The 27,380-nt window shown below is 39.5% G+C and overlaps 1 protein-coding gene across 11 annotated transcripts in view; it reads right to left on the bottom strand.

Moving 5' to 3' along the window:
* The window catches only part of SH3D19 (SH3 domain containing 19), a 198,073-nt gene that overhangs the window by 23,046 nt on the left and 147,647 nt on the right, over window positions 1–27,380 (bottom strand). For 8 of the 11 annotated variants that reach the window (XM_050791154.1, XM_050791153.1, XM_050791159.1 and 5 more), the window contains 6 exons: window positions 21,599–21,706; window positions 14,791–14,903; window positions 6,759–6,820; window positions 5,163–5,427; window positions 1,462–1,530; window positions 1,161–1,301 (listed from right to left, as the gene is read on the bottom strand). In XM_050791154.1, coding sequence (XP_050647111.1) covers window positions 1,161–1,301; window positions 1,462–1,530; window positions 5,163–5,427; window positions 6,759–6,820; window positions 14,791–14,903; window positions 21,599–21,706 — 758 coding nt within the window. The remainder of the gene's footprint in view (window positions 1–1,160; window positions 1,302–1,461; window positions 1,531–5,162; window positions 5,428–6,758; window positions 6,821–14,790; window positions 14,904–21,598; window positions 21,707–27,380) is intronic. The other 3 variants (XM_050791156.1, XM_050791155.1, XM_050791161.1) reach the window with 1 other exon arrangement.

Here is a 27,380-nt window from a genome sequence, read left to right as displayed (position 1 = left end):
AATCAGAGGAGAACTTTCCCTGTGGGAGCTAAAGTAAGGATTTTCATATGCCAACAGAAGCTACCTTAACACATATCTCCTCTGCTCTCCAAATACAATTTTTTAGTTTCTTAGCAAACTTCAAAAGATAAACCGCCTTCTAAGAAGAAAAAATTGGAAAAGATTATGAAAACTGGGATAAATGGCAAACCAAGTATTTTACTTGATTACTATTATTTTTCATATTTACTCCATTTTTTATTTGTATTTTTTTCAAGACAGAGTCTTGCTCTATGGCCCAGGCTGGAGTGCAGTGGTACAATCATGGCTCACTTGCGGCCTCGATCTCTTGGGCTCAAGTGATCCTCCCACCTCAGTCTCCTGAGTAGCTGAGACTACAGGCATGCACCACCATGCCAGACTAATTTTTGTATTTTTACCAGGGACATGGTTGTGCCATGTTGCCCAGGCTGGTCTTGAACTTCTGGGCTCAAGCGATCTGCTGCCTTGGCCTCCCAGAGTGGTGGGATTACAGGCATGAACCACTGTGCCTGGCCTATTTTTCATATTTACTACGTTAACAGATAGTGAAATTTTACCTGGATAACTTAAGAAGCTCTTTAAAAAATATACTCCTACAAATTGTTCAACATCACTTTTCTTGCTAAACAAATGACTTTCAATAACCATTGCATCTTTCCAGGTTCCACTAAATCGGGACTTGAGGTTGTTGGATTACATTTCATTGTTTTATGAGCTATAATCAGAGAAATTAGGTTTATATTAAGCTTAAATCTTAAAGGGAAGTGCTTTTTAGTGTCAGACTTCCATTCTGCTAGAAAACTATTCTCTGACACTTTGGTAAACAGGTTTACATTACTTAGAAAACAAACAGCTCTTACAGTTGAAAATTAATGACCGAGTATTCTGGTTGTTGTAAGTCAGCACATTATGAAGAAAGCAAAACACAGGGTAGTCACTCTGTATCGAAGTGATTACTATGGCAGCAGCAAGTCTCTTAGTAGTAATTTATTCTAAAAGTGGAATAGAATGCTGCTGTAATTTTTACTCTGGTTACAATAAATGTGCTAATAAAAATCTGAAGATGAGATGTAATTAATAGTTCCATGAAATGTGCTGCTACGTGTGATATGAGGGCTGTAACAATATTAATCCCTTACGTGTGGTCTGCTTCTAAGATGTTCATCAAGTGGAGTGATAATCTTCATTTGAGACAGGTGAACTCTGCCAGTGTCTTCTCCCTTTTGGCACTCCAAGTAATTATTTTCCGTCTGCTTCAGCATCACAAGTACATCCCCACGCTGTAAGGTACAATACCACTCTCTGAAGCAATTATTATTTAATAAAACATTATTACTTTTTCACATTTTAATCTTTGGAGCCTAAAGCATTTAATAACGTGTAATAGTAGGATTAATTTTTTTTTTTACATTAACCAGTAAAGAAAGAGCTCTACTTTACCTTACAAGAGAGTTCTCCAGGGTTTTGTGAGACAATATCTTCACTGGCAATTCCATGAGGCACAGACAGCTTAAATGTAAACCAATAAAAGGCTTATTCACAATCAAATAACCTCCTCTTACGTTACTGATCATTTAGGAATTTGGCATGTGTGTGCCTAAAAAGCACCTTCTCCAGCAGCTACACTCACCCGGCTTCATCATGCTCTAGATCAACGGGGCCTGTCATTTCTCATAGATGTTAAGAGGCTCTTGGGAGTTGGAGTTGGGCCCATAGAACCACAAGAGCTGAACATGGCCTAACATTCCCTTAAAGACCATAACCAGGAAGTTCCATTCTACAGGATAAGATCCACCAAGTCCCCTGGGTTTTGAAGGAGAAATACCCAGCACTTGACCTCACAGCCAGTTCTTTAATTCAGGGTTCTTACAATGGTGGCCTCCGAGGCTGATCAGTGATTGGAGCCCTCCGTGTACTGCCTGCCTGCCTGCCTGCTTGTTTCCATAGACCTTGAAGCTCTTCTTCTCCTAGAGTCTCTCTCTGATACCAAGTGTCTACTTAAATCCATTTCATGGCCTGATCCCAGCCACTTCCTGGTCCACTCAACTCTGTCTGATCTTAGAATGGTTTTTACATCTGTACTGGACCTTGTCCAAGGGGCTCTGTTCCCTGCTTTGGAAAATTTTAGCTGATGAGTGCACACCAAAGGGTCTGTACTATATAAAAGGCGTATCCCGGAAATGTAACCACACAAGCTCATATCCAACATGGGAAGAAGGCTGCCTGGGCCTTGGGTCACCCAGGAGCAAAGATCCACAGTGCAAGGATGTGGCCGTGTACCGCTGGCTTGGTGGTGCCGTTTCCCAGCATCTTTGTCAGATTCCTAGGGCTTCCAGTGTACCCAGATTCCTGGCTAGCAATTTAATGGTACTATAGGCAGGCAATAAATGAAAGATTTAAAGAATTATTTTGTAATGAGACATTCAGCTCTAGATGTACCATCATTTTGAATGTATTGAGTTTTTAAAAATGCTTTATTGACATTATACGACTATGCTGAGAACTGTCAGGCCTCTGAGCCCAAGTTAAGCCATTGTGACCTGCACATGTACATCCAGATGGTATGGAGCAACTGAAGAACCATAAAAGATGACATTCCACCATTGTGATTTGTTTCTGCCCCACCCCAACTAATCAATCAACCTTGTTATGTTCCTCCCACGGAAAATGAGTCTCCTGATCTCCCTACCCTGCACCTTGTGACCCCTGCCCCTGCCCACAAGAGAACAACCCCCTTTAACTGTAATTTTCCACTACCTACCCAAATCCTATAAAACTGCCCCACTCCTGTCTCCCTTTGCTGACTCCTTTTTCATACTCAGCTTGCCTGCACCCAGGTGAAATAAACAGCCTTGTTGCTCACACAAAGCCTGTTTGGTGGTCTCTTCACACAGACGTGCGTGACAAGAACCAAACGTGAAATCTGGTTCCTCTTGAAAAAGGGCTCTTGACGCAGAATGGCCAAATCAAGTAGAGGCTACAATTGGCATGATGGTTAGGAGCAGGTGTCAGAGCCAGCTGACCTGTTCTCAAATCTTGCTCCCACCATTAATTAACTGGATTTGCAACCCTGGGCATGTTACTTTATGTCTCTGTTTCTTATTTTTCTCACTTGTTCAAGGATAATAATATCTACCTCACAAGGTTGGTGTGAGGAGTAAATGAGTTATTTAATACACACATAAAGTGCTTCAAACAGCGCCTGGCTCATAATTAGTACTCAATATAATATACATCAACTACTGTTTTTATTTATTAATTAAGTAATCTATCCCAAAGAACACTCTTGGGTTTTAGCAATTAAAGTTTTGTCAGTTTAAATGAATATTAATATATATGAATATACTGCCTCCTTCTTATTTGTCTATACCCTTCTCTAAAGAGGATTTTTAAAAAACTCTGAACAGCTTAAAGAAAAAATAATTCCTGGCTTGATGATGGAAATATAGTAACACAATATAGAATTATTAATTGCTGTTCTTGTTACAAGCTACTCTGTCATTCAATTGGTAAAAAGTGTAAGCAGTCCTGCTGTCCTGATCATTTTTATTTTTTATTTTTTTAAAAAAAGAGTCTCACTCTGTCACTCAGGCTGGAGTGCAGTGGCATGATCTTGGCTCACTGAAACCTCCACTTCCTGGGTTCAAGCAGTTGGCTTCCCAAAGTGCTGGGATTATAGGTGTGAGCTACTGCTCCTGGCCTCCTTATCATTTTTATTTGTTTTACATCCTTCAGGTTAACCTGATCAATGTAGAGAACACATCAACTTTTTGTTGTTGTTGTTGTTTTGTTTTTTTGAGATGGAGTCTCACTGTTGCCCAGGCTGGAGTACAGTGGCACAATCTCGGCTCAGTGCAACCTCTGCCTCCTGGGTTCAAGTGATTCTCCTGCCTCAGCCTCCAGAGTAGCTGGGATTACAGGCATGTACCAACACGCCCAGCTAATTTTTGTATTTTTAGTAGAGACAGAGGTTTCACCATGTTGGCCAGGCTGGTCTCGAACTCCTGACCTCAACTGATCCACCCGCCTTGGCCTCCCAAAGTGCTGGGATTACAGGTATGAGCCACTACCCAGCAACTCTGTTTTTCAACTGTGCCAAATGCAGACAAAAGTTTAGGTCATTTGATGAGAAAAACATTAAAAGAGAACAAAATCAGTATCTCAACTATTGATGAAAACTTCTAACTGGTAACTATTAAATGGACCATGATAATTATTAGGCTTACAAAAGGGGAAAATGAGGGAAAAACCATCCATCTTAGTAAGAACTTTCTATTTCATTTTAAAATTTACTCAATGGGAAAAGGAGTTATTAGATATAAACTACATCAAGATATAAACCATAAGCCTGGAGGGGAGGCATGTTCCCATAGCCCCAGCTACTCAGGAGTGTGAAGCAGGAGGATCCCTGAGCTCAGGAGGTCGAGACTGCAGTGCACTATGACTGCATCACTGCACTCCAGCCTGGGTGATACGGCGACACTCCATCTCTTAAATGAAAGGAAAAACAAAAGATATAAACTATAGTATCTATCAGAGTTCTCCCATTAGTATTACCCACAGGGTCAGGTTTTTCAGAATTTCTGTTTGGTCCAGCCAGGCAGCAAGTTATAAGCCTGGCCTGCCCGGCTTTCTCTCCCCTTTCCCTACATTTCTCCTAATAATGAAACCCTGCTTTAAGACCTAGGTGTTTCGTTTGTTTTGAGACAGAGTCTTGCTCTGTTGCCTAGGCTGGAGTGCAGTGGCACGATCTTGGCTCACTGCAACCTCTGCCTCCTGGGCTCAAGCAATTCTCATGCCTCAGCCTCCTGAGTAGCCAGGATTACAGGATTGTACCATCACGCCTGGGTAATTTTTTGTAATTTTAGTAGAGACGGAGTTTCACCACGTTGGCCAGTTGGTCTCAAACTTTTGGCCTCAAGTTGATGCACCAGCCTCGGCTTCCCAAAGTGCTGGGATTATAGGCATGAGCCACCGTGCCCAAGACCTAGAATTTATTATGGCTACTGAACTAAAGCACTCTTGGCGTCAAGGGACAATTCCACATTTGTTCCATCATCTTTTTCTAAGGAATAAATGAATCTTATATATACTTTAGGGCACATCTCTTGACCACGAACATTTTTAAAAGCTAAATTTACCATGTATTTACTGTAGAGAGGGTGTCCTGGTTTGGGGCGAGGGGGTAGCACCGGATCTTGATTTTTAAAAACTTGACTCTTGGCTTTTGAGAGTCCAGTTGCCAAGTTACTTTGTTTTTTCTGAAGATCCATGTCAGAAGAGGATCGATTAAAAGGCAGTTTCTTATTAGATCTTCTGGTTGCAGAAAGCTTTGGGGGAGGTGGTCTCTCAGGGGGCACCTTGGTTGGAGGCTGTTGAGTTGGAATGGTTTTTCCATTCACAGGTCTGAAAATCAATGTAGTAGCCATGAGTCAGTGTTTTGATCAGTATTAAATTCTGTTCTGTCCTGTCTTACACACACACACACACACACACACACACACACACACACACACACAAACAGAGCTTTCTGCTAGTGGAATACAATTTACTGAAACATGCAGTGTATGCTATTTTTGAACAAACGACTGCTGCTGCATTAAACATTATATTATTAGAGGAAATGCCATGATGTTCCAGCTTCCTCTTATCTTGCACTAGAGATTCATTAGTTCAAGACAAACAAGCATTTACTATCATGAGCTCTCTAAGGTCCCATTTGCTCTTAAACACATCATGACTATTTCTGGAAACTAGGCACTTTCCACCAAAGTCTGAGATGAAAAGCCTATAAGATATGATGTATGTGTGCTGGGGTCTTGTACATGATTAGAAAAGGAACATCAAAATCCCCTAATATTCATGTTATAGGTGTTACTATTAAAACTTTAATTTAGATTAATATAAAGAAAGCTAGTTCTGAAAGAATAGGACAACTATTACTTTGAAAGTCTTTCCTTAATCTCTATGATAGAAATAATTTTCATCTGGGCATGGTGGCTCACGCCTGTAATCCCAGCACTTTGGGAGGCCCAAGCAGCCAGATCACGAGGTCAAGAGATCGAGAACATCCTGGCCAACATGATGAAACCCCATCTCTACTAAAAATACAAAAATTAGCTGCACATGATGGCTCACACCTGTAGTCCCAGGCCTGTAGCCTACTCGGGAGGCTGAGGCAGGAGGATCGCTTGAACCCGGGAGGCAGAGGTTGCAGTGAGCTGAGATCGTGCCACTGCACTCCAGCTTGGAGACAGAGCGAGACTCCGTCTCAAAAAATAAATAAATAAATAAATTTCAACATAGTAATAATGTCTTCTGATAGCATTACAGCCCTTTATTTGAATAGCTCTGGAACTCAGAAGGCAGTCACCTCTGAGCTCACAAAGCCAGTCCCCTTTGGAAATGCCAAAAACCAGTCTCTTAACCAGGAGGGTGTTAGTGGGCATGTATATGTATATTCTAGAAGTGGAGCTGTTTTAAGTTCAGAAATGAGTCTTGTTCATTTATTTGAGGAAATAAATGCTCTATGAGTTGCACTGTGTTAAAAAGACAGCAGAGATTCCCACCACCTACCATTATAAGCAGACTGTGGATTAGGGGCCTGGGTGAACTGGTGAGATTATTTCATTGCTAAAAAAAGATCCAAGGCCAACAACACTCAATTGTGGTGGTAAAAAAGAGAGCTGGGTCTCTGAATCATTAATTTTTCTCTAACTTTTCCCACATTTACTTACCTCGGTGGCAATCTTGGGGGTCCTCGCACAAAACCTCCTGTTTGACCCGGGTGGTTGGATTCCTGCAAGTAGCAGAGAATGCTTTTTAGTTAAGGTTAATCTGAAACAAGAATCTGTCAAGAGAAATTCTGGACAACCTTTTGGCTGGATCTACAAGCAGAAATGCAGTTGAGTTATAGAAAGTAGCTTAAAAGAGTTTTCAGCATTAAACAATATTAACTTACTTCTGCCTAAATTATTCATGTCCTAATACAAGTCAAAATACTGACAGGAAAAAACCAGTCTCCTATTGTGGACCACAGCTTGAGCAATTGCACTGTATGGTCATGCACTCAGTGGATTCACGAGATATTAAGGGAAAATTTAAGCAGGCCCTAAAGAGAATTGAAAAATGTATGTTCTTGGCCAGGTGTGGTGGCTCCGCCTGTAATCCCAGCACTTTGGGAGGCTGACGCGAGTGGATCATGAGGTCAGGAGATCAAGACCATCCTGGCTAACATGGTGAAACCCCATCTCTACTAAAAATACAAAAAATTAGCCAGGCATGGTGGTGGGCACCTGTAATCCCAGCTGCTCGGGAGGCTGAGGCAGGAGAATGGCATGAACCCGGGAAGCATGCAGTGAGCCGAGACCACGCCACTGCACTTCAGTCTGGGCAACAGAGCGACACTCCGTCTCAAAAAAAAAAAAAAAAAAAAAAAAAAAAAAAAAAACTATCTATCTATCTATCTAATCTAGATAGATATATATGGTCTTTATTCATTCCTCTTTATTCATTCCGTGATCACACATAAGAAACATACTGCTCCTAAGTTTAAACACACAGTAGGTGGGGTGGTTACTAGTTGGTTTTGCTTTGAATAGGGAGATCTTATCTCACCACTGTTTGGTTTCAACAATTTGCAGTGGGTTTTGAACTAGAAGGAGGTGGGAACGTAAAAGAAGCTTGCAGGATGGTCTGAGAGGAAGGCATGTGAGGAGAAATAGTTAAGGTCCAAGAAAGCAGTGTGCTTGTACCACTCCAGCAAAGGGGCTGGATGGGGTAAAAGAGTTTTGTAGAAAAAAGGAAAAGGAGAATAATGTGAAAAGTAAAAGGTACAGGTGGAATGTTTTATTCTAATGGTAGATGAGAGAAATTGGAAGTGTGGAGATTAATAGGAAGATTTCTGTAGGGGAAGGGATTCAAACTGTTCCATTTAAACAGGTTTTCTGAACATGTTATAGCCCAAGGATTGGGAAATGAGGGTGATACATGGAGAATATTTTCAGATTCTCTGTGAGTGGGAAGCCAAAGGATCTCAAAGCCAAAATTTCTGTTTTTTGGGAGGGGGAAAAAGCCTTCACAAAATTCTTTTTTTTTTTTTTTTTGAGACAGAGTCTCGCTCTGTCCCCCAGGCTGGAGTGCAGTGACGCAATCTCAGCTCAATGCAACCTCTGCCTCCCAAGTTCAAGTGATTCTCCTGCCTCAGCCTCCCGAGTGGCTGACTACAGGTGTGCACCACCACATCTGGCTAATTTTTGTATTTTTAGTAGAGATGAGGTTTCACCATGTTGGCCAGGATGGTCTTGAACTCCTGACCTCAAGTGATCCACCTGCCTTGGCCTCCCAAAGTGCTGGGATTACAGGCGTGAGCCACCACCCCCAGTCCCTCACTAAATTCTTCTAATTTTGTCTTTTTTTTACCCCACTTTTCCTACTTTCTAAGTCCCCAACACTAACACTCAGGAAATAATATTTCTCCAAAACTTCATAAGAAAAAAAATGCTGACCCTTTAAATTACACTTTTTTTTTTGTAAAGGAGGTTTAATTAAAGCTTGGGATTCTTTGGGCTACTTCAGACTGTTTTCCTCCTTCTTATAAATGAGCCAAAACTCACTTTCATGATTTTTAAATTATACTGAATATTTATAACCTTTTCCTTAAATACCAAATGATTAATTGCCAATAACTGTGATCATTTAAACATGTTTCAATGTTATAAAATCCCATTTTAAAAAACAAATTAAGCTTGCCCTTAAAACTTGGTTTCACTAATGAGTTCAGTTAATGTAGTGAGGCAAGTAACCAGCTCATAAACCCTGCAATATTCCAGAATATAATCCATGCCTTATAATTACACTGCTGCCTGTATTTTTCCTGACAAATATTGCTAAGATGCTTGAAAAATGCATTTATTTCTGTGGCTACCTTTAAAATTAAAACAAACTCTAGCAGATAGGAAGAAACTTTAATTGCTTTTATCAAAGCTGTAATTATTAGATACCTTGATAAAGAAAATTTAAAAAATAGATGTATAAATTTGACATGGAAAGATGTAGATGATGTACTGTAATAAATGCATAGCATATGACCCTAATTTTGTACCAAATATTAGCTGTAGTTTTTCCTCGGTGGTGGTATTTTTATGGGAAATCTTAAACATCTTTTTAATTTCTTAATTTGCAACAGTAAGAAAATTTTAAATCAGAAAAAAAGAGTAGCACATTCAAATTCCTTTTTTTTTTTGAGACGGAGTCTCGCTCTGTTGCCCAGGCTGGAGTTCAGTGGCACAATCTCGGCTCACTGCAAGCTCTGCCTCCCGGGTTCATGCCATTCTCCTGCCTCAGCCTCCCAAGTAGCTGGGACTACAGGCACCCGTCACCACACCTGGCTAATTTTTTTTGTATTTTTAGTAGAGACGGGGTTTCACTATGTTAGCCAGGATGGTCTCGATCTCCTGATCTCGTGATTTGCCCACCTCGGCTTCCCAAAGTGCTGGGATTACAGGTGTGAGTCACCGCACCCGGCCACATCCAAATTCTTTAGGGATGTTAGGCACATTCCTAAAGGCACTTCTGTATCTGACATACTCCAAATATTGAGAGAAGGAGACAGTTCTTGCAGGAGCCATTGTCTTAGTGTTTGCTCAAGTCTGGGTTTATGTCCAGGTTCTGCTGAGTCTTTGCAAGATAACTGATTAGGGATTTCCTCCTCGTGGGTATTCCACAAATAACCTGAAGGCTCTCTGCATTTGCTTTTTGGTACTTTTTCTGTAGCTCTGATATCCCTGAACTCTGACTTTTAATGTGTTTGGACAAGCATTTTAGTTTCTGGTGAAGTTGGTTTCCCTGCTTGTATTGTCTCTGCAGATTCCATCTTTTTGTTCAAGATGGAATAATCTTGGAACATTTTGGAATATTATTCCATTGGAATAATAATAGCTGGGACTATAGGTGTGTGCCACCACACCTGGCTCATTTTTGTATAATACTATTTCTTTTTTTGTTTTGGAGACGAGTCTTGCTCTGTTGCTCAGGCTAGAGTGCAGTGGTGCAATCTCGGCCCACTGCAACCTCCACCTCCTAAGTTCAAACGATTCTCCTGTCTCAGCCTCCCAAGTAGATGGTATTACAGGTGTGCATCACTATGCCCGGCTTTTGTACTTTAAGTAGAGATGAGGTTTCACACCATGTTGGCCACACTGATCTCAAACTCCTGATCTCAAGTGATCCACCCACTTTGGACTTCCAAAGTGCTGGGATTACAAGTGTGAGCCACCGTGCACCCCAATATTATTTCAATAGAGCTTTATAGTTTACGAAGTCCATTAAGTATGATGGACATTACACATGATGGATATTAACGAATGATGTTTTACTTACTTATCACCCTCTCACTCCTTTTTATAACTATTTCAGAGTAGAAGCCAGTAACCTTCTCAGGCAACTTTTCCTCCACGGGAATTTGGGATTTTCCTATTTAACATTAGTGTGGTAGGAACCCTACTATCCTCTTTTGGGCTTTCTTGGCCCAGATTTAATAAAAATTTATTACCAGCTACTTTGAAAATCACAAGTGATCACTAAATTTTAATTCATTCTTCAGGAAAATCTCATTAACTAGATATTGGCTAATTTAATTTAATGTCTCCTTCAAAGAAATTTTTCTTTGCCAGATGATTAGGTGGGCTTGCCTGTATAATAAACATAGTTAATGCACAATGTAAAACCATTATGAAATTTGAACTGCAAATTTGGTTCAAAGACTTTAAAAGTTAATTTCTCTTAAAACAAGCCTTAAAGATCATATGCCATATGGACATCTAACAAAAATGAGTGTGGTCCAGCGTGGTTGCTCATGCCTGTAATCCTGAAACTCTGACAGGCCAAGGTGGATGGGTCACTTGAGGTCAGGAGCTCAAGATCAGCGTAGCCAACATGATAAAACCCCGTCTCTAATAAAAATACAAAAAAAATTAGCTGGACATGGTGGTGCACGCCTGTAGTCCCAGCTACTTGGGAGGCTGAGGCAGGAGAACTTTTTGAACTCAGGAGGTAGAGGTTGCAGTGAGCCGAGATCATGTCACTGCACTCCAGCCCAGGCGACAGAGCGAGACTCCATCTCAAAAAAAAAAAAAAAAGTGTGATCTCATATCTAGAAAAACCTAAAGACTCTACCAAAAAATCCCTCTTAGAATTGATAAATGATTTCAGTAAAGTTGCAGGATACAAAATTAATATACAAAAATCAGTAACATTTTGATACATGACAAAGAACTAGCTAAAAAAAGAAATTGAGAAGGCAATCCCATTTACGATAGCTACAAAAAGAAATATTTTGTAATAAATTTAACTAAGGAAGTGAAAGACCTCTACAAGGAAAACTACAAAACACTGATGAAAAAATGGAAGATACAAAGGATACAAACAAATAGACATTCTATGCTCATGGATTAGAAGGATTAATACTGTTAAAATGAGAATATTACCCAAAGAAATCTACAGATTCAATGCAATCCCTATCAAAATACAAATGACATCTTTACAAACATAGAAAAAAAAAAAATCCTAAAACTTGTACGGAACCACAAAAGACCCTGAATAGTCAAAACAATCCTGAGCCAAAAGAACAAAGGTGGAGGCATCACACTACCAACTTTAAAATACACTGCACAAAGATGTAGTAGCAAAAACAGCATGGACCTAGCATAATAACAGACACATAGGCCAATGGAACAGAATAGAGAATCCAAAAATTAATCCATGTATCTACAGCCAATTGATTTTTGATAAAAGTGTCAAGGTCAGTCATTGGGGAAAGCACAGTCTCTTCAATAAAGGCTCTGGGGAAAACTAGATATTCATATGCAGACGAATGAAACTAAACCCTCCCACTTACTCAACTCAGAGACCTAAGAGACTCAACTCAGAGACCTAAATCTAAGACCTGAAACAATACAACGACTAGAAGAAAGCTGGGAAAACGCCTCAGTACATTGGTCTTAAAAAAGGTTTTACGAATAAGACCTCAAAAGCACAGGCAACAAAAGTAAAAATAAACAAATGGGTTTATATCAACCAAAAATCTTTTGCACAGTAAAGGAAAAAATCAAGAGTGAAAAGACAACCTACAGAATGGCAAGAAATATTTGCAAACTACTCATCTGATAGGGGATTAGTATCTAGAATACAAAAGAAACTCAAACATCATAACAGCAAAAAACCCAAACAATCTGATTTTAAAGTGGGCAAATAAACTTTGGGAGGTGGAGGCCGGATGACTGCTTGAATCCAGGAGTTCAAGAACGGCCTGGGCAATGTGGCAAAACTTGTCGCTACAAAAAACACAAAAAATTAGCTGAGTGTGGTGGCATGCGCCTAAAGTTCCAGCTACTTAGGAGGCTGAGGTGGGAGGATCCCCTGCGCCCAGGTCAAGGCTGCAGTGAGCTGTGATCATATCACTGCACTCCAGCCCAGGAGACAGAGTAAGACCCTATCTCAAAAAAAGAAAAAGAAAAAAAAAAAAAAAAAAAAAAAGCAAATGATCTGGATATTTCTCAAAAGAAGACACACAAATGGCCAACAAATACATTAAAAAATGCTCAACCTCACTAATCATCAGGGAAATTCACAACAAAATGGCAATGAGGTATCATTTCACCCCAGTTGGGATGGCTATTATCTAAAAGATAAAAAAAAAAAAATGCTGGCAAGAATGCAGAGGAAGGGGAATTCTTATACACTGTTAGTGGGAATGTAACCCAGTACAATCACTGTAGAAAACAGGATGGAAGCTCCTCAGAAAACTACAAATAGAACTACCATATGATCCAGCAAGCCCACTACTGGGAATTTATTCAAAGGAAAGGAAATTACATTGAAGAGACATCTGCACATCCATGTTTACTGTAGCACTACTCACAATAGCCAAGATACGGAATCAACCTAGGTGTCCAACAACAGATAAATGGATAAAGAAAATGTGGCATGTGTACACCATGGAATACTATCTAGTCATAAAAAAGAATGGAATCCTGTCATTTGTGGCAACATAAATGGAACCGGAGGATATTATGTTAAGTGAAATAAGCCAGAAACAGAAAGTTAAACACTGCATCTTCTCATTCATATATGGAAGCTAAAAATAAGTTGATCTCATAGAAATAGAAAGTAGAACAGAGGATACTAGAGGCTGGGAAGGGTAGAAAGAAGGGAGAGAGAAGGAGCTTTGTTAAAGAATACAAAATTACAGCCATGGCCGGGCGCGGTGGCTCAAGCCTGTAATCCCAGCACTTTGGGAGGCCGAGACGGGCGGATCACGAGGTCAGAAGATCGAGACCATCCTGGCTAACACAGTGAAACCCCGTCTCTACTAAAAAATACAAAAAACTAGCCGGGCGAGGTGGCGGGCGCCTGTAGTCCCAGCTACTCGGGAGGCTGAGGCAGGAGAATGGCGTAGACCCGGGAGGCGGAGCTTGCAGTGAGCTGAGATCCGGCCACTGCACTCCAGCCTGGGCGACAGAGCGAGACTCCGTCTCCAAAATAAATAAATAAATAAATAAAAAATTACAGCCAGACAGGAGGAATAAATTCTAGTGTTCTATACCACTATAGGATGACTATAGTTAACAATAATATATAGCTTCAAATGACTGGAAGGAAGATATTGAGCATTCCAAACAGAAGTGGTGAAAAATGTTTGAGATGACAGATATGCTAATTACCCTGATCTGATCCCTATACAGTATATGTACTGAAACATCACTATGTACCCCAAGAATATGTACGATTATTATTTGTCAATTTAAAAAAGAGGAAATAATCAGGATTCCCATAAAGTCCTCTGAAAGCCATTATTCTTTCTCTCTCTCTCTCTCTCTTGCCCGAGGCTGGAGTGCAATGGATCTTGGATCACTGCAACCTCTGCCTCCCGGGTTCAAGCGATTCTCCTGCTTCAGCCTGCTGAGTAGCTGGGATTACAGGCACACGACACCACGTACAGCTAATTTTTGTATTTTTAGTAGAAACGAGGTTTCACCATGTTAACTAGGCTGGTGTCAAACTCCTGACCTCAGGTGATCCACCTGCCTCGGCCTCCCAAAGTGCTGGAATTACATATGGGGGCCATCGCGTCCAGCCAACTTTATTCTTTTTCTTAAATCACTTCTCTAATTACTTGTTGCATGTCTGTTTCCCCAAGAAACCACAACAGTTGGAAGACCAAAAAAAAAAAAAAAAAGTATGAGGATATTGAGGTTGAAATGAAAAATATATATATTTATTGAAAAAAATCTTTGACCACCATCTTAACAAGTGCACAGTAAAACACTATTTTTTTAATTAAAAAAATACATTTTTCTTAAATTTCAGATTTAAAAATTCTTATGGTAATTATCTTAAATTTTGGTCACTAATTGGATATTTTAAATAAAAACCAACAAGTTGAATAAAGTTATTTCCCTGAATATTAAAGGTGTTTAGAGATTTTAATAACCTTCTCATTATTAGTTTCATTTAAAAGACAGTGTCATTAAGTTGGTATACAAATTATTTTATAGTGAAGTACAATGAATTGGCCTAATCTCTCTATAGGGACTTTTAACATATTGAACACTACATTATGTAAGTACACGGGGCTTAGAGACTGGTCTCTAATAGAGGGTTCTTGTTTTTAATTTGACCAGTAATAAAATAATTTAGATATTAGCTGACTATTCAAAATTAATGCATAACTATGTCTTCAATCTAATACAATCTATAATGACCACTTACCAAGTTTTTAGTTCTGTCAACATTACTGGGTTTTCCAGATACTGTACTGAAAGTGTTTCCAATAGGTTTTTCAGCAGGGAGAGGAGGTGGGCTTTGTGGATCCTCATGTAAACCTGGAAAAAGTAGCAGTAATTCATCAATAATTTCTAGTTTTTAGGATTCCAAAGAACGAAATGATTGCTGCTTAGTTTATTAGAAAAATGGCTATCATAAAAGATACACACAAATAGTTAAGAAAATGAGAAAGAGCTCCCAGCAAACTTCAGAAAATTGATGTGCTAGTCAACATCAGTTAATTTCACTATATGTTTTATAGAGAATGAAAATAATACTAAATAATTACAACAGCAGCCAGCATTGTTGAGAACCTTTTATGTGACAGGCATTAAGTTAGGCTCTATATTTACATACATTTCACCAACCAAGATCTATGTGCTAGATTTGTCCAGTCCACTAGCTAGTAGCTACATCTAATGATTGTCTTAAATCTTTTTTTTTTTTTTTTATTGCTATCATCTTTCCTCAAAGAGTACAATCAAGAGTACAAGTTTTATTTCAAGTAGCATTTCCATATATTTGGTAAAAATCTTTTTTACCTTCATGCTTTTAATTTCACTATTATTATTATTATTATTTTTTTTAAATTTATTTATTATTATTATATACTTTAAGTTGTAGGGTACATGTGCATAACGTGCAGGTTTGTTACATATGTATACTTGTGCCATGTTGCTGTGCTGCACCCATCAACTCGTCATTTACATCAGGTATAACTCCCAATGCAATCCCTCCCCCCTCCCCCCCCCTCCCCATGATAGGCCCCGGTGTGTGATGTTCCCCTTCCTGAGTCCGAGTGATCTCATTGTTCAGTTCCCACCTATGAGTGAGAACATGCGGTGTTTGGTTTTCTGTTCTTGTGATAGTTTGCTAAGAATGATGGATTCCAGCTGCACCCAAGTCCCTACAAAGGACTCAAACTCATCCTTTTTTATGGCTGCATAGTATTCCATGGTGTATATGTGCCACATTTTCTTAATCCAATCTGTCACTGATGGACATTTGGGTTGATTCCAAGTCTTTGCTATTGTGAATAGTGCTGCAATAAACATACGTGTGCATGTGTCTTTATAGCAGCATAATTTATAATCCTTTGGGTATATACCCAGTAATGGGATGGCTGGGTCATATGGTACATCTAGTTCTAGATCCTTGAGGAATCGCCATACTGTTTTCCATAATGGTTGAACTAGTTTACAATCCCACCAACAGTGTAAAAGTGTTCCTATTTCTCCACATCCTCTCCAGCACCTGTCTTAATTAAAATTAAATTAAAATTTCAGTTCCTTAGTTTCACTAGCCACATTTCAAATACTAGCCACTGTGACTAGTAACTACTAGCACAGTTAAAGAACATTTCTATCTTTGCAGAAAAGTTCTATTGCACAGTGCTACACTAGATAATATCCTACCTGTTTTACAGATAAAGAAACTGAAGCTAAGAAAATAAATGCGCTAACCAAGGTCTTACTGCTAGTAATTGTCAGATCCATTGTTTTGAACCTAAAAGTCCATGTTCATTTTGATAAGACATGCTCCTTCTTAATAGGTGGTGTATTCAACACTCTCTCATCCAAAAATAATTCAATGTGTTTTCTTTCTTTTTTTTTTTCTTTGAGATGGAGTCTCGCTCTGTCACCCAGGCTAGAGTGCAGTGGTGTGATCTCAGTTCACTGCAAGCTCCGCCTCCCGGGTTCACACCATTCTCCTGCCTTAGCCTCCGGAGAAGCTGTGACTACAGGTGCCTGCCACTACGCCCAGCTAATTTTTTTTGTATTTTTAGTAGAGACGGGGTTTCACCGTGTTAGCCAGGATGGTCTCGATCTCCTGACCTCGTGATCTGCCCGCCTCCGCCTCCCAAAGTGCTGGGATTACAGGCGTGAGCCACTGCGCCCGGCCAATGTGTTTTCTAATTCATTAGCTTCTGATTAATGAACATAACTGCCCTCAATTAAACAATACCTTTACATCCAAACCACAGCCATATCAGTGATAATTTACCCCCAACTTATTTTAAAAAGAAGGAAACAAAGATGACCAGATTTAATTAGTGACAGTTAATTAAAATGAGTGCGCAAAAACAACTGGAGAGTGGATGACTGTAACATACTGAAGGACGCTAAAGCCACCTTTTACAGTTTGGTTTAGGCATTAAAAGGAGATGAGCAGATAAGCATTCTCTCTCTTTTCTTTCTTTCTTTTTTTTTTTTTTCAAGTGTACACTCTCTACTTCCATTTCATGTGATAAACCTATAACAAGAAGATGATTTGTCAGGTTTCTGTTTTATCCGCAGACAGGAAAACATTCTTAAAGGGAGGAAAATACCCAGGCCAGCAACTAGGAAAACAATGATTTAGAGCGAGGCAAACATTCTTAGTGAGAGGCAAGGCTGCTCTGGGAGTTAAGACATATATAATAAAAACATCCAACTCAGTCACCATCTTGAAGATATTTTCTGTGCTGTGGTTTCCGTATTCTTACAAGGAAATAGTTGATCATTTAGAATATAATACTGTTGTGAGAAATATTTAAGAGTATACGCCAGTAATATGAAAGTAGAAAGGAGATAGCTTACTGGAAGGAGGAACACAGGGAGTATCTGGTGTGAGTATGTGTGGGATGTGGAGGAAGATTTCCAATTTTAAATAATGTGGTCAGGGAAGGTCTCTGAGAAAAAGTGGCATTGAGCAAAGATCTGAAGGATTGGTGAGGGAGGGAGCCTTGCAGACATCTGGGAAAAGGACAACCTGGTCAGAAGAAACAGGCCCCAGAGGAAAGGAGCTGACAGGTTCAAGTAAGATCAAGGACATTTGCACCATGAAGCTATCCCCTTTTTCCCAAATTCTTCAGACACCAAAGTTTAATTCTTTTCCCTCCACAGAATATATGCATTGCTTATTAACAAAATTCTGAGGAACTGATTTTTGACATAAATAGAAATAACTCTCTAGAAATCATTCTGTCATTTCAGTTCTCCTACATTTAGCAGTATAGAATTCAACTTTCTTTTTGTTTTTTTTAGACGAGGTCTCGCTTTGTTGCCCAGGCTGGAATGTGGTGGCATGATCTTGGCTCACTGCAACCCCTGCCTCCTGGGTTCAAGTGATTTTCCTGCCTCAGCCTCCCAAGTAGCTGGGATTACAGGCATGTGCCACCATGCCTGGCTAATTTTTTTTTTAATTGAGCCTTTATTTTTATTTATTCATTTTTTTAAAATAATTTTTAAAAAAAATTTTACCTTAAGTTCTGGGATACATGTGCTAAACATACAGGTTTGTTATATAGGTATACATATGCCATGGTGGTTTGCTTCACCTATCAACCTGTCATCCAGGTTTTAAGCCCCACATGCATTAGGTATTTTTCCTAACGCTCTCCCTCCCCTAGCCCCTAACTCCCCAATGGGCCCGGTGTATATTGTTCCCCTCCCTGTGTCCATGTGTTCTCATTGTTCAGCTCCCACTTGTGAGTAAGAACATGGGGTGTTTAGTTTTGTTTCTGTGTTAGTTTGCTGAGAATGATGGCTTCCAGCATCATCCATGTCCCTGCAAAGGACATGAAATCATTCTTTTTTTATGGCTGCAGCCCGGCTAATTTTTATATTTTTAGAACAGACGGGGTTTCACCATGTTGGCCAGGCTGGTCTCGAACTCCTAGAATTCAATTTTCTACCAGTTCTTGGAGCTTTGTCAAGATAATAATTAAAGTTGCTTCCTCAGCATATCCTTTTCAGGATTTCAGAGCTTATTAATGCAGTTTACGAGTGTGCAGAAAAAGTAAACATAGCAGGCCTGAGACTTCATCCCTAGGAAGTACTACTTACAAGATTGGTCCCTTTTTGTGAGTTTCGCTCTTGTTGCCCAAGCTGGAGGGCAATGGCATGATCTCAGCCCACTACAACCTCCACCTGCCAGGTTTAGGCAAGTCTCCTGCATCAGCCAGGCACACACTACCACGCCCGGCTTATTTTTGTATTTTTAGTAGAGATGGGTTTTCACCATGTTGGCCAGGCTGGTCTTGAACTCCTGACCTCAGGTGATCCACTTGCCTCTGCCTCCCAAAGTGCTGGGATTATAGGCATGAGACACCATACCCAGCCACAGGATTGGTCCTTGACTGGCATATAGGAACTTGGACTTTGGGACAGTTCTCACCATCCTCAAAACTGATAAAACAGAATATGTGGTTTATGCTGAACATCTGCTTTCCTCCTGGAAATCTGGAATTTTGCTATGTGCCAAAATTTCTAGGAGTGCCTACATAAATAGCCCCTAATAAAAACCCTGGGCACTGAATCAGTAGTGAGCTTCTCTGGTTGACATTTCACACGTGTTGTCACAACTCATTGCTGGAGGAGTTACGTATGTCCTCTGACTCCACCAGGAGAAGACTCTTGGAAGCTTGCATCTGGTTTCCTCCAGACTTCACATTTGCCTTTTCTCTTTGCTGATTGTACCTCTTATACTTTTGCTATAATAAATAATAGCCATAAATACAACTATATGTTGAGTCCTGTGAGTCCTCCTAGTGAATCATCAACCCTGTGGGTGGTCTTAGGGACAATGACACAACAGATGAATAAATTTAAAAATTTGTATTTATTACTAATTTCTGTAAAAGTTGTATTACTTAAAATCCAGGCAATATTTCTCATCATTATATGTTAGTATACCTGTTAAAATCCAGAATATATTTAACAAAGTAATAGCAAACAGGCAGACAACCCAATAAGCTATCATTTTACTGATTTGTGGGCTATATAATACTGTCAAAAGAAACATACTGCCAGTTTTTTCTTTTCTGTTTTTTTTTTTTTGGAGATGGAGTCTTGCTCTATTGCCCAGGTTGGAGTGCAGTGGCATGATCTCGGCTCACTGCAACCTCCGCCTCCCGGGTTCAAGCAATTCTTGTGCCTCAGCCTCCCGAGTAGCTGGGATTACAGGTGTGTGCCACCACGCCTGGCTTTTTCGTATTTTTGATAGAGACGGGGTTTCATCAAGTGATCCGCCCACCTCAGCTTCCCAAAGTGCAGGGATTACAGGTGTGAGCCACCATGCCTGGCTACCACTGGTTTTTAAATCTAACATTAAAATATTACCTCCAAAAAATAAAATATAACTTCCTAAGAAACTAGAACCAGAATTTGATACCTCTGATTTTTTTTTCTCCTCCACATTCTTCATAGCAACTCAGTTCAATTTTCTTGCTACCTGGCTGAGATCCATCAGTTAGTAACAGAATCATCAAGAAGACACTGAAACCAAGAGACTGATCCTTCTGGGTAGTGCTTTATGGAAAAACCAAACTCCTAAAATAAAGGGAAAATGCCTGCAGTACAATCCCGCGTGCTACAGGTGAAAGAGTGGGATGCTTGTTCTGCTTTAGGAGGAATGAAGTGGGCAGAATCTCTTGTTAGACAAAGGCAAGAATGCATGTGGGCTATAATATAAAGGCATTGCAGGCATAAATGAAATTAGAGGCCCACAGAGAAAGCTGTGTGATCACTCCAAGCAGTGCCATGAACTGCTCTGGAACCCACTGTGTGTGTGTGTACACATACAAATACACACTTTTAATCACACTTTATAATAATCTGGTGCCTAAAATAAATAGTACTGGCCCTTGTGGCTTTCCCATTATAATAAATATCAGATTTCTTTTTGAAGTACTTATTAAAGCTCCTACCGAATTTCATATGTTATACTATTAAAAAATCAAGTAGGGAAAAAAAAAAGTAAGGAAGTAAACCAAAATGTAACGTTACACTAATTTAAGAAGTTTTCTTTTTTGAGAAGGATTCTTACTCTGTCATCAGGCTGGAATGCAGTGGCCCAATCTCGGCTCACTGCAACCTCCGCCTCCCAGGTTCAAGTGATTCTCCTGTCACAGCCTCCCAAGTAGTTGGGACTACAGGTGCGCAGCACCACGCCCAGCTAATTTTTGTATTTTTAGTAGAGGCAGGGTTTCACCATGTTGGCCAGGATAGTCTTAATCTCTTGACCTCGTGATCCGCCTGCCTTGGCCTCCCAAAGTGCTGGGATTACAGGCGTGAACCACTGTGCCTGGCCAATTTAAGAAGTATTTTTATAAACTATTATTTCAAGCTTTTGGTTACTGCTCTTCACAGAATTCACACATAGCCATATTTGAGATTATGCTGATTGGAATAATATACTCGTGACTGATAGACATATACAACCTTTATTTGCTATTAGTTTAGATTACTTTCCCACCAAATTTGTACCAGAGGTGTTAACATGGGATATACTAATTGTTCTAAATTCAGTCTCCCTCTATTCTCTGTCTAAAGACAACATTAAAGAAAAATGAAATCCCCAGCCTGACCAATGAGGTGAAACCCCGTCTCTACTAAAAATACAAAAATTAGCCAGGTGTGGTGGTGTGTGCCTGTAGTCCCAGCTACTCGGGAGGCTGAGACAGAATTGCTTGAAACCGGGAGGCAGAGGGTGCAGTGAGCTGAGATCGCGCCACTGCACTCCAGCCTGGGTGACAGAGTGAGACTCCCAAAAAAAAAGGGGAAAGGGAAAGGAAGGGAAAGGGAAAGAGTAAGGTAATCCAAATTTACTGAACTAATTCTTCAAAGAATTGTGAAAAAACAACTTGCTTTTAAATAGCTTTGACTATGAATGAGAGATTATACATAATTTCAAAAGCAGACATTGATAAATTGGCATATATTTCTCCCAGGCTCTTGAAGAAGCAAATTGAAGAAAGCAGAGAAGTGCTTACATTTTCCTGGTTTGGCTGGAATTCGAATTACAGTGGGCTTCCTGGTGGGTGCTGGTTGAACTGCTCGTTCTTTCATTGGTTCTGTTTTTGCAGGGAGCTGAAAGGGATCTAATGAAAAACATAGTTTTATTTTGCATGTTTTAGTTAACATGGACTGAAACAAAAAACCTCATTCATAATTTAAAAGTCATACTTTTCATGCCCCTAGGGAAACTATTCATGGATAAACAAAATCTCAGTTTGCAGAGACAAAAACAAAGTTGGAACTCATAAAAGGAAATAACTTAGTGTTCTGTAAATAATTCATGTGGCTTTTCTTCCTCTCTGATGAAAGAAATCGAGGATGATCTTGAATTATGTAGAAGCTGATCTTTCAGGGGAGTGTAATCATTTCATACACGTCTGCCTGAAAATGAGGGGCAATTGGGATGAGGAGACCATCTTTCCCACATCCTAAAGCCTCCCAGACGCCACAGAGAGGAAAGACTCTTTCCCTGTACACCCCCTGTGCCTGTCCCAGAATATTTACTCCCAGGGCCCTCATCCTACCCAGTGCTGTGCCTGGCACAGGGAAGGTGCTTAGCAGTCTCAGATTTAGTAGTTCCGTAAAACTACACTTCAGTAACCTGAAAATGAAAAACATTCTATCCCAGAAATAAAATAAGGCATATCCCTTCAAATATTTAATTTTGGGGCAAGGATATATGACTCGGCATTCCTCTATCTTAACCAATTTATTAAGTAATTGCAGTTTTTGCCATTAAAAGTAGTGCACCAACCCAATATTTTAAATGGATAGTATATACTTAGGAGAAATACTTTAAACAAAAGCATAGTTGTAAACCTTTTTACTGAAACAGTCTTTAACATAAATGTCCTTTATAGTGATTTGGAAAAATGACTATAACTTTTTTTAAAAAATGGGAAATCTACAAGTAAAAAGATTAGCAAAAACAAAAGAAAATGCTCTATAATGGATATTCTACTCAGCACCCAGGATCGCATGAGGCTGTCTTTGCTTTTATTTAACAAGAGGCGAAATGAGTATATGCTGTAATTCTGCACCTGTTCTATGGATCTTGCCCGTGGGGAGATACTCTCTATAAAACTATGCATTCCATAGCTCCTGTGATGAACAGCGTTCAAATTCTGCCTGTTATGAGGTGTAATTCAATAAGCACCTTTTGCTGACCAGCTCTTTGCAGGATACATGAATGGCTGAGCTAAGAATAAAAGCCCTTTTGGCAATCTGTACTTCGCCTTCTCTTCCACTCAGTTTTCAGTCAACCTCACCATCAGATGCCCTGCCAGAGGCATCACTCTCTCACTAGCCACTTGCTCATATATTTATGCCAGTAACAGTGCTGGGTGGGGAAATACGATGGTAAAGTACAATCCTAGTTTAAGTTTCTTATCTACCACTTAGGAAGGGTCCCCAGATGGCAAGCTAGCTAAAATTATTATTATGCCACTGAGGAAAAAAGAAATAGATGACTCCTCCGTGGAATCTTACCAGCTCACAGTGAGCAAGGCGAGTCTAACGTTAAAAACACCAACTCAAGATTATCAAAAGAATGGCATCAAACTTTAAAAAAAAGACTACTATATTAATAATATAACTTTCTTCCACTTTGACCTGTGTCACCCATAAAACCACAAAGCTCCTGTTTTCAGATTCAACCAAATTCCTTAATTATTTAATTTTATTATAACAAATATATATTAACAAGTATAATAGCACATTTTTTACTTCACAGTAATATTTGTTGTAAAAGAAACAGTAAGAATTATATAAAATAGAAAAAGAAAACCTCTTGTAATCTCATCTCTCTAAAATCAATTATCGTCTAAAATTTGGTATATCTGTCCATGTATTTTCTATAAATATTACATGTATCATTATTATATAAATATTTTGAAAAACAAACCCAGGATCATTTTATATCAATTTCTTTGTAGTTTTATATCAATTTCTTAGCACTTTTATATCAATTTCTTTGTAGCACTTTTGTTCATTCAATATTGACTGGGTGCCTGCTATGCATTAAATACTGGGAATATAGCAGTGAACACAGCACGGAACTCTGCCTTCATGGAGTCTGCATTCCAGCAAGGAGATGGAGACAAGAAACAATACATGTAATAGACAAGGAATTTACGTGGTATATTAGAAGGTGAGAAGTATATTGAAAAATGAAAAAGGTGAGGAACTTCAGGTGTGGGCAGAAGGGAAACAGGCTGCAGAAGGAAACAGGAGTGCAGTAGGTGAGGCAGGTGACATTGCCTTTCCAAAAACTGGATTTTACATATTTCAATAGTTCTTCCAATAATCATTCACGGTGTCCTACCTTTCAAGTAGTATTTCTTTTTTTTTTGAGACTCGGTCTCACTCTGTCCCCCAGGCTGGAGCGCAGTGGTGCAATCATGGCTCATTGTAGACTTGACCTGGGCTCAAGCAATCCTCCCACCTCAGCCTCCTGAGTATCTGGGACTACAGAAATGTGCCAGCATGCCTGGCCAATTTTCATTTTCTGTAGAGATGAGGTTTCACTGTGTTGTCCAGGCTGGTCTGGACCTCTTGGGCTCAAGTGATCCTCCCATCTTGGCCTCTCAAAGTGCTGGAATTATAGGTGTGAGCCACCGTGCCTGGCCTGAAGTGCTGTTTCTTAAACAGCTGCTTTTGGTACCAATAACCTGTTGGTTATTAGTTTAAAATTTTAGTTAATGATGCTTTTGGGGTGGGTGTGAAGGGGGAAGAAAATCTTGAGCATGTAATGACTTAAATTGTTTCCCAAATCAAATTAAATTCTGGGCTAGTATAAGACCTACACCTCACATTTCACAAGCAAGGGCATGGATGGGGGTAGGGGCGGGCAGGGAAAGGAGAAAAGAGGACAATCAGCACCTCTGAGGGGCTGAACACAGGAGGCGTCCAAAATGTGCTTGCTGTGGGAAGAATGGCCTCAGGAAATCCTGACCCAAATCCTGCACATAGTGTGGGCAGATCTCACCTATCGTGTTAAAGGGTCCAATCATTTTTTGTTTTAACCTGAAGGATTTAAATTGAAGTAGCATAGGTATAACTTATGAAGTATTCAAAGTGTCCTAGCTTACTCTCTCTCGTTTTTTCATTTTTAATACCGTTAGCTGTTTTTTAATAATTGGCACTCAGATCGTGTGTAATCATTCTACTATACATGTCTCCGGAAAAAAAAAAAAAAATTCTTTCTCCATGTAGCGAGGCAAGGAAGTCTTCGTGTTCCATCACCGCAGGCTGTCTGGCAGGAGTGGTCTGTTTAATGATCTCCCCCAGCTGTGCTCACTGAGTCAGTGAGCTCTGCATCTGCCTCTCTGTCTGCATGTTGTCTGGGCTGTGATCCATGCGAGGAGTGCAGATTAGTGGGGAGGATAAACAGCATTACTTCAATGAGAAGGTGGAGCCAGAGGCCTGCTTTTTATCTTATGATGGTGTGCAAGCTTCTCTCTAGCAACATAAGTTCACTTTTTATGTCTTTTCATAAGAGGGCTATTTTTTTCCCAACAGAAGTTATAAGTGCGCAACCTACAAAGCAAGGCTGGCACTTCATATTGGGGTACTCCAGACACCACCAGGTAAGAAACTGGATCATTAGTACTAGTTAAAATGTTTAACGTTCATAACCTTTGACTAGTAGTCCCACTTTCAGAAATTTATTCTTCAGAAATAAAAGCCTCAGCAGAAGTGAACATGCTTATGAGGGTATTTACTACAGCATTTTTTGTAGTGGCAAAAACCAACAAGGAACAAAACAAAATAACCTCCCCCCCAACCCACCAAATAAAAAACAAACGAAACAACCTGAATGTCCATCAACAGGGGAAATACTGAAGCAGCTATGATACACTATGAGGTATCAGGTGGGTATAAGGAGACAATGAATTAGAATTAGACCTATTATCCTGAAGAGAAGTGATAAATGTCGTTGTTTAATAAAGCACTCTGCTGAGTAACAGGTGTAGGATGGTAAAAATTTCTGGAAAAAGTCCATTATGTATATATGTGTAAGCTTTGGTTTGGCATGCCCAAAGGCACAGAAGGCTGCATACTTTGTTCGCACTGGTTACTGTGGGGAGATTACATTTTTTTAAATCCAAAATCTCTGAATTGTTTGACTTGTTACAATGAATATATTTTACTTTTCTAACAGAAACAAATCCAATAAAATAAATTCAATCATAAGGAAAAAGTTACAAGACTAAGCTGAGTTAACACCTCTGCCAAACAAACCAGAACAAAACCACTTAAAAATAAGAGAACAAAAGAGGAAACTTCTGGTTTCTTTCGTTGCTTTTTCAAGGCAATAATGGCCATAAAATTTTCCATAAAGCAACTAGAAAAATAAAAACTCTTTTTTCTGGATTTAATTTAAAAGGAAATAATGCAGATATAAAATTTTGAATTTATCTAATTTAGACGTATTTAGTTCATAACAATTAGCTTCTATTTTGTAATCTTGAATAATATAACCATTTAGATAAATCACTGTTTTGTTATTTTAAAAATTTCTACTTATCAGAATCTGAGAGTCAGTGGGGGAAGCAGTTCTTCAGAAGTGGCAAAGACGACAAGAGATAATTCTCCCAGTTTCTTTCAGCCTAATTATGCTTATGTTCAGCTATTTTAAAAAGATTACTGATTAAATACCTTGTTAAAGGTAATGCCTCCACATGGTCTGAAATTCAAAAGGGATCAAAATGCTTACAGTGAAAACCAAATTCCCTGTTCTCTCCTATCCAGTTCCTTCATAAAAGACAACCTTTGTACCACCTTTTCATACATCACTGTACATTGCATTTGAAATTTAACACAAACAATAGCTAAAATAACACAAAAAGTATCCTGTATCTTGCATTTTTCATCTAATAATATCTTGGAGGTTGGTCCAAAGTAGGGGATAACAGGTCTCTCTCCCTTTTAATTATCACACAATACTCCATTGTTATGGATGTACCATAATTTATTTAAGCAGTCCATTGACATTTATTTCCAATATTCTAGAGTAGAAGTCCTTAATTCTAGAGCCCAAATGGGCCCTCGAAGCTCTGGATATTGTACCTTGAATTGTGTACACATGACTAATGGCTATTTTCTTTTTTTTTTTCTTCCCTCACAGCTCCAGTCATTGAATTAATGGCTATTTTCAAGGCGAGAAAAGCCTCTCAGGCTACCTCAGATTCTCAGAGTTTGGCAGTCTGGAAAGGGTTAAGAACTTGCTGCCATAATTCTATCACAGACTGCTCTTGCTTCTACAGAAAAACAGAACACAAAAAACACGGAGCATCTCAAGAAGAATCTCCTATCTGAATCTAAGACAAGAAAATGGCATTTTTGTCTACTTTTATTTGCAGTGATGGCATTTTTGTCTACTTATACGTGCAGTGTTTATTCTGTCTTCCCTCTACCCCTCACACCAGCACCAGGTATTCCACACCTGCTGGTGAACAAGCAGAGGCCTCTTTACACCTATACCCGCACAGTCTTCATTACCGGACTGAGAAAAACACTGACGATAAAGTAGTTTTCCACCCATTAACTGTCTCTAATAATATGCTTGTCATCACAATTAGTTTCACCATCCCTGGCTTGCTTTTCTGTCATTTCTTTCCCTTGAGTTCTGTTAACAGCAGAAATTGGCTGCTAAACTATTATTCTGGTCTGTGTAATGGGGCTGCCGGCAGAAACATTCTCCTTCTTCTGACAGCTGGGTATGATTTGTAAAGGTGTGAAGAAGAATTGCTCATA

The sequence above is a fragment of the Macaca thibetana genome, chromosome 5 (genome assembly GCF_024542745.1).
Source record: "Macaca thibetana thibetana isolate TM-01 chromosome 5, ASM2454274v1, whole genome shotgun sequence".
Taxonomy (NCBI): domain Eukaryota; kingdom Metazoa; phylum Chordata; class Mammalia; order Primates; family Cercopithecidae; genus Macaca; species Macaca thibetana.
The sequence above is the reverse complement of the archived record's forward strand: the minus strand, read 5'-3'. Positions and strand labels throughout refer to the sequence as shown.